Source organism: Trachymyrmex septentrionalis, unplaced genomic scaffold (assembly GCF_001594115.1).
Source record: "Trachymyrmex septentrionalis isolate Tsep2-gDNA-1 unplaced genomic scaffold, Tsep1.0 scaffold109, whole genome shotgun sequence".
Lineage (NCBI taxonomy): Eukaryota > Metazoa > Arthropoda > Insecta > Hymenoptera > Formicidae > Trachymyrmex > Trachymyrmex septentrionalis.
The window spans coordinates 76,805-85,220 of NW_017304217.1; the positions used below are offsets into that span (position 1 = coordinate 76,805).

Genomic DNA, 8,416 nt, shown 5'->3' on the forward strand with positions numbered 1-8,416 from the left:
TTATTCTCTATTCCCATACAATTTCAGATAAAAATTCATATTAATACATGTTGACAATTCAGGTACGATGTAGTAATGTTGTATTCAGTGTGAAAATTTATTTTTACTAATGATTTAAATTAGACGTGATTATTTAGAATACAGAAAATAGTGTTTGTGGAATTCAATTTGAAAAGTTTGAGAGTGAAAATATATAAAATTGCATGTATAATACGTATGCATGAAATCACGCTTCTTCATTGAGGATTTTCTGTTTTTTTTTTTTTGCATGCTTATTATTAATAACATCATTTCACAACATCATGCATGTGAATCAAAATCATTTTAATTGCTTTAATAGAATCATGTTTTCGTAATGAAAAAAGTACATGCATAGCATACATGTTCTGTGTAACATTGTAGCTACTGGGAATCAACTTATTGGCTTCAATATCATCAAAGCTGAACCAGTCGAGCGGATACCATTATTCGGAAGTTCAGGTGCAAATACAAGCAATCTCAATCTGCAACCTATAGGTTCGTTCTCACAACCACACGTCAGTATGCAAACTTTAAGGTAATTAACAATCAAGATTAAGAGATTAAAATAAATGGAACTAAATAAAAATGTAAAAACAGAAACTTTACATTCAAATAATAAATAGTATTTTTGTACTTAATACTTTTCAGGCCTCAAATGTCACCAGGGCGAACACCATCCCCTATGGATTACAATCCATCTCTGGTGCAGCAACCGTATCAACCAAATAACGTTACACCAATAATGCAACAACCAAATATGTTGGATGTTCAATTTTATAATGAACCACAATTATCAGATCAATCGCAATTGAATCAGCAGGAACTGAACTTGTTATTAAACAAAGTAACATCAGAAAATCAAGATGGATTACAGCCGTTAAATAACATCGGTAACTTCCTATTTATTATTGTATAATCATTGTTTCTTTATGGAGTACAATTCATATTTAATACAACAGTATCAATCAAACATTCAACTAATAAAGAAATAATCAAATATCTTAGACGTTTAATTTTATAATCAATCGTAATTACCAAATCAATCGCAATTAAATCAAAAGGAATTAAATTTGTTACAGAGTAACGCCATATAAGGCGGTTTATCGAACATATGCATAAATTGTAGTAAAGTTGAAGTCTTTTTCTAAACTTTCAATCTTAGTTCTACAAATTTATTGTGCGTTCATGTAATCCGAAGTGCGGGAGGCTTTCTCTTTTTGTATACAAGTTACAGAACTTTTACAACACCTTTAAACAAAACAACGTTTCAACTGTAACCGCCTTAGATTTGATATAACTAAGATCTATATCTTTTTAATCATGCTTCTTCAATCTCTTCTTCTAAAATGAGATTATGTGGTGATGGTGAGAAATCTGAGACCCGCTGATTATGAGTTTTTACAACCATTTTTACAGGAGGACGTCACCACATTTCAAACAATTATTTATATTCTGGGCTATATTCAGAAATTTTATTCACATATGTATCTATGTACTATTTTACTTGTCCATCAAATGTTAAACAAAGATATATATGGGTTCACCCGAGTGAAATTTTGAACACAGCCCTGATGTATCAATTTTTTAGACACTGCAGGAGTCTCATGTCTGCTAGACATGGACAGTCAGCAATACAATCTTAATTGGAATTCCTCTGATTTTGCGGATTTTGGAAACCTTACCGCAAATTTATCGACTGGATTATCCATCTCCGATTCTATACAAGTAAATACCTTACGCGTGTTAATATTTGAACAAAGTATTTATTATTCACACATATATAATATACAATTCTTAAATTAATTTTTGTCTTATTTTAGTCTATGAACAACGTTGAAGAAAGAAACACGAACGAGCGTATTTCATGGATAAATGTGAACCAAGAACTTTCAGTTTTGGATAATAAAATACTTACAACTAATCGAGAAAATGATGGCTGAGGATATAACTTTTTATCAAAAGATATGATTTCGTACTAAAGTACATAAAAGCACTACTACACTACTACTATTACTACGAGAGAGAGAGAGAGAGAGAGCTAGAGGCATTCCAGCATACCTTTCAACCTAATGTTATTTTGGCTTGATGCTAGATTGGTCAAAGAAATTATGATTAAGAAACTCACATTTCAACTACGGTTTTATGCACACTAGTGCTCTTCTTCACTGCCTTCGAAAAAATCGATTGAATTATTTTTCTTATAAGAAATAAGCTGAAGACATCATGTCCAATACAAGGGCATATATAAGACATAAATTTATTTCGATATGCAATCTGTATCTTGTTTAGATTTACATTTAATTTATAGTTTATACATTGTTTAAGAAAATGTATAAATTTTTATGACAAAATGAACAAAAGGAAATGCTCTGCTCTATAGAAACTTAAATATTTGATACACAATTGTTATATACTCATCGGCGAGAATTAGTTGGAACAATATAAAATTTTGATATTCAGTTGCTTGTGATATATAATTTATCTTTATGTAATTATACATAATCGGCACTGTCTGTCCAAGATAAATTGTTTAGTCCGTGATCTGAAAGCGATATTGACGCAAAGTATTCGTTTTGCCGTTATAAATTGAGAGTTATTAAAGCAGTGCTGATGTACGAAATATTGATTGTGTGGTGCGAAGTAAATGCTCTGTCTGTGATCAAAGTTCATAACTTGTTTTTCATACGTATATAAATTATACAATATTCTTTGCGACAAATAGAATTACGCACAATAAGAAGAAATTGTGCCGAAGTGAACAAATTTGCAGGCAATATTGTAAATTATTAGATTAGATATGAATATTTGCATGCGTTTTCTATGTTTATTGTTACAACAGCTTTATCTTTTTTTTTTACACAGTTACATACGTTTCTACAAAATCGCACTTTGTACATTTACACACTTGACATATGATTATATATTAAGAATTAATGTAAAGAAAGGGTGTAGTAAAAAGACGTTGAAAAGTCATCGTACTCAAAAATTTTCGATGAATGTTCCGTCCAGGGTCCAGGTACTTTCATTTTATACACGTTTATAAAAGCTTTATTTAAGAAAAGTATAATAGTAAGAGAAAAAGTGCAATTCTCTAATCTATCGAACAATTTTATTAGATTAAGTAACATAGCAATGACAGTGTTTTGATATAAAATATATTTTTACAATCACATACACCTCAGGTAATTTATTACTGTAACGTGCAGGAAATGTTATAAGGAATTATCTTATATCTAAGAACTATACTTTATTATTTGCCATATATCTGTAATAATGTAAATAAAAAAAGTTGTTATAAATATAAGAAAATGTGATATTTGATAACTTTAACAATTTCATATAAATTTTATGATTTTATTGCTGTTTTACATCATATGTCATGCATAAATGTGTCCTTTCATAAAAGCATTGTCATAAACATTAGAAGAAAATTAAACGCAATGGAAAATGAAAAAACAGTAAAATATATATGTATATATACACACATCGATCCTTAGTTTACTGCGTCGGATCATTTTGTGAGCACTTAATATCCTGTTTAAAGATACAACAAAAGTGCATATTTACAGTTACGACTGCATATTTACATAACATCGATCGATAAGTAGCGCTCTCGTGTACTTAGCATGAAAAAGTCGGCAGTGAACGCTTGGATTATTTCAATATAAAAATGTAGCTTACATACATGTATATATACGGCATACAACTGTCGTATAATATTACTTTACAATTTTTCTCAAACAGCGTCCCTGAATTGCACAAATGTATTCGCAAGGATGTAGCAATACATTATGCAAGTATATGTATAATCCACAAACGGGGAAGAAATAATTTGCTTCACACACATGTGAAGAATAAAAAAGCCATCCGTGTTGTTTTCCAAAATGTATTTACTTAAAAATACAATGAAAGTTTCAGTTTTGATGGAATGGGCAGAAATATATAGTCTGTGGTGTGTCGGTTACTTGTAATACGTTGAAAGAGATGATGCAAATGGTATCCTGTACAAAAGTAGCTTGAACAAGACTTATGAACACACAAACCAAATTCTTAGCCTAGGATTTTCGTTTATATTAAATCGTGTGACACACATGTCATTTACCAGATTTGATGTCTTAAACTTCTTTTCATGCTTACCTAACAAATGTAGGGGTGTAACGGTACGTGGGCGATCAGCCTGATTGATTGTAAGACCCGTTAGCACCAGTAAGTGAATTTTGTGAGTCGCGTCGAGTACTCGAGCGCGAAGAAGAGTACCGTACTCTGCCGAGCTTGACACAGTACAAAACGCAAGTCTCTTTTTTTCAGGATGTGTGTTGCCAACGGGGCTTGGCATTGTATTTAATAAAATTAAATGGACCTATGCTTATAATATGTATAGTATAGTATACTATGAAACGCTAAAGTACTGATTTTGCTCAGGCACCTGTACTTTAAGATAGTCCTTTGCCAATTTGTTATCGTCAAGTTACTATCTTGAAGTAAACACGTGTAAATACAGCAGCGTATAAAATCGTAGATTAACAGAGACTGCCGGAGATGGTATGACCTGCACGCATCACAATGACATTGATCGGCTTTGTTGGACGCGTTACATACATGTTATGAGGAGTATTCGAATTTTTTTTTTCTTTTGTACCATCGAATCGTTCGACGGTAAGAGATTTTTGTAAGTATCAACATTACACGAGTCCAACCTCCATCTCCTTGGTTTCCATACAGAGGGATTTTTAGTCCGTGTGGTTTTCGAGCAGCCTTTACCGCTCATCTCTCCTCATAGTTTTCAGATATTAAACTCATCACTACTTACGAGAACAAATTCATTTTCTCTGATCTAACTGCGTTTTATTTAACTATCTCATTCGAAAATATTTGTACATTAAAACGTGGGACATCTTCTCGCATTCAAATTATCGTTACCTTTATTTAATTATTATGCTGCTATGGTACAATGGTATAACCGCAATGTCTCTTCACCCTTTTATCTAACAGTCTCCCGAAAATAAGTAGCGACACGGACACGCCAATCGCAATGATTCGCCGACTCTTGCACAAAGAGAAATTTTTTCAGTTGTTGAACCAGCAAAACAACATCATTATCGTCAATGTCAACATTGTAGGTTACTAAAAATTTTTAAATACCATCGTCAAATCTGATGGTGTATATCGTCATTTAAGATTTCGAAATGTGGACTATATAGGTAATATATGTGAAAATGAATAAATATCGCTAACTCATTTTACAACAGTCCAAGAATCATTGCCATGAAAATAGTCCACAATAAAGTTGAGATAAAATCATAATAAGATAAAAGTAACACTGAAACGCTCGAGTTACACTCAAATGAGAACATTTAAAAATAGGGAGAGTATTTAATACATAATTCACAATATATAGTTTGAAATTCTTTTCTCTTTTATAATTTCGCGTCATGTACGGCAGTTCTGGAGTTTTATATATGTGCTGTGTGTGTGCTCTGTGTGTGTGTGTGTGTGTGTATGTGTGTGTGTGCATATATATATATATACACACACATATATTTACATATATGTATATATTATACATACATACGCATATATATGTGTATATATATATATGTATGTATATTGTATGTAGATTTATCTATGTATATAATTGAACTCTTATCTTCTACAAAAAATGATATAGTTGATCGAAATGAATAGAGAAGGGTGATGGGGCCCTTACACTTTACAAGTTGACTGTTCGATGCTCTCTCCCTTATGTATGCCCAAGCCTTAAAGTGTAACAACCTCTCCGCATTATATTACGTTTACATAATATTATCGTTAATAATAAAATGTTTCTTATCCCATAACTTTATACATGCTATGTATAATTATTATGCAATATTAAAGTCACATGTTATTCATCCATACTACTTGACGCGAGCGTTGCATTTATCTTAATTCCTGTCTCTATATCAAACAGGAGCACGAAGCGGTGTTACGTCTATTTTTAAGATTTCTCTCATTTTATTATACATTTAATGCCGAGAGATGTCCATTCATGCCTATTTACTTTATTTGCCGTATATGTTACGTATGAATCGCTTAATTCTGCTCGATAAGCCTCGCGCTCCTGTGAAGACACTGCAATTACACATTTCTATTCGAGAAGAAGAACTAAACATATCACACGCACAAGGTGAGAGACATTCGTCGAACTACAAACATAAATTTGATTTTAAATGTAAAAAAATCATCACCTTCAAATATCAATTTTACACTATTTAAATATAAGTTTTTTTTTATATCTTAAATAAGTTTTTTGTTATTAATTGTCCCGACGAAGAAAGCCAGATGACGGCAAATACCAGTTAGTAGGTGGTTCGGATAAAACGGTAGATTCGTCTTGGGAATCATGCACATGAACGATAGAACGATCGATCGCGATGGAAATAAGAATCTAGACAGCAAATAAGATCAAATCCTCATCATCGAATCCTCAGGACGAATATACAATTATCATTCAAACTACCCAATAGCATTTGGTGACGGCTAAACCAGAATTGCGAAAAGCCAAGACAAGTAGAGAATTACATCTAATGCGTCAGCCCACCACAATTCTGGTGAGGTGGTAATTTTTACTTGTAGGTCGGAAGATAGAGAGGATCCAATAACACGGATTGTGGGCACGATGGATATCAACATTGTTACCAACTACTCAATATGAGAAGTTTGCTGAGTTTGCCAAAAATCGACCATGATGTCGTCACGTGCCTAACGCCTCCCTTCTTAATTGCATAATGTTTTCCCTTTTTTCATTATGCGTCGTCTTCATCGTCTTCTACCTCACCTTCTACCTCACCTTCCGCGTCATCATCCTCTTCGTCTGTAATGGTAACAATAAATGTGTTTCAGTAAGTAGAAGCATTTTCATTTAAAAAATCCATTCGAGATACAGTTGGATAAATCGCTTATACATATTTACCTTCTCCTTCTTCTAAATCTTCTTCACCTTCTGGTATGTCGTCATCATCATCATCTTCCTCTCCATCACCATCTACTTCCTCTTCCTCTTCGATTTCTTCTTCAATTTCTTCTTCTTCTACCTCACCATCTCCATTCTCCTCCTTTTTCTGTTTCTTTGTTTCTTCATTCTTCTCCTGTAACACGAAAGAAAAATACTTTTTTAAAACAAATCTTGAGATAAATAGGCAGCTGATGAATAAACGAGCGATTTATTACCCGATTACGAGTGTCCCGATATAGAATTTAAATTTATGTTTGATATCTCGTCTCATTCTGCGTACACAAGTCAAGAAGGCGTACCCCTTTTTCAGCATCAAATGGATAATAGAAAATGCGGCGCCGGCGGTGATAGCGAAAGAAGGACAGAGGAAAGCATACCGGCCGGCGAGGATAAGATCCCTTCCCGCCAAGAAATATGGTGGCGCGAAAAGGGAGTGGGGTATAGTGGGGGACTTTCCCTGCACGCTAAAATACGGTAGGAACAGGAAAAGGGAAATGGCGGAGAGAACTGAGCGATCCGGCAGAGCCGAAAACACGAAGAACAGGTAGTAGAGAGTATCACAACTTTACCGATAAACGTTTAGCTCGCGGAGCTGTCCTGTGACTTCGCCCCCGCGTACTTCAAAGCGGCGCGTGCTGAAGGTGTGTGCGTGTGCGCGCGCGTATTGCGCGTACGAAAAAGAGAGGGAGAGAGGGAGAGAGGGAGAGGCAGAGAGAAAGAGAGAGAGAGAGAGAGAGAGAGAGAGAGAGAGAGAGAGACAGAGAGAGATTAACGTACTTTACATAAAATAGGCAAAAGGGAATGTAAACTCTATAATCGCCTACACACGCGTGCAACGTTAATTTCCCCCTATCCTCCCTCCCCCTGCCGTTCAGTTGTAGAACCATGCCCTTGATCCAGTCCCGATGGCCCGTAACGGCCATAACGCAATAAGTATCATAGTTTATCGATTTTGAGAGAGAAGGGGAGAACGACAGCAGCCGAGAGCCGAGTTTGCTCCGAGGGCAATCTGAAAACATGCCGACGATGAGAACCCCGAAATCGTTTGATGTATTACTTTGGAATGCGATTTATCGCGACAGCGATCGAGATCGTCACGATAAAATACAGCGCGCTGAGTAATATGGCGTCCGCTCCGATATGTCTAAAAATGTTGGGGCGACACTCCGCAACGGTTTCCAACATTCGGCATATTTTAATGTCGCTCCGGTTTTGCACCGTGCACGACTGCGAGAACCGCGTCGGTAACGCCGGCCTCGTGACCATACGGCGTAGCTGACTGATCATGGTGGTAGGGTAGGAACTGATAGTGATGGTGATGACGGCGGCGGCAGTGTGATGGTAGTGGTAGTAATAGTAGTGATGTGGTAGTGATGTGGTAGTGGTGGTGGTGGTGGTGGT

At 35.1% G+C, this 8,416-nt stretch overlaps 2 protein-coding genes across 2 annotated transcripts in view; one reads left to right on the forward strand and one right to left on the reverse strand.

Annotated features, from left to right (window-relative positions):
* The window catches only part of LOC108748077, a gene marked incomplete at its 5' end in the record, with an annotated part of 5,188 nt that extends 1,941 nt beyond the window's left edge, over nucleotides 1-3,247 (forward strand). Inside the window, 4 exons of the mRNA XM_018486076.1 lie at nucleotides 403-556; nucleotides 670-911; nucleotides 1,610-1,746; nucleotides 1,842-3,247. Coding sequence (XP_018341578.1) covers nucleotides 403-556; nucleotides 670-911; nucleotides 1,610-1,746; nucleotides 1,842-1,961 — 653 coding nt within the window. The remainder of the gene's footprint in view (nucleotides 1-402; nucleotides 557-669; nucleotides 912-1,609; nucleotides 1,747-1,841) is intronic.
* Nucleotides 3,248-5,876: 2,629 nt separating this feature from the next.
* The window catches only part of LOC108748764 (glutamic acid-rich protein), a 7,586-nt gene continuing 5,046 nt past the window's right edge, over nucleotides 5,877-8,416 (reverse strand). Inside the window, exons 3-4 of the mRNA XM_018487096.1 lie at nucleotides 6,974-7,148; nucleotides 5,877-6,874 (exon numbers count right to left, since the gene is read on the reverse strand). Coding sequence (XP_018342598.1) covers nucleotides 6,807-6,874; nucleotides 6,974-7,148 — 243 coding nt within the window. The 3' untranslated portion in view covers nucleotides 5,877-6,806. The remainder of the gene's footprint in view (nucleotides 6,875-6,973; nucleotides 7,149-8,416) is intronic.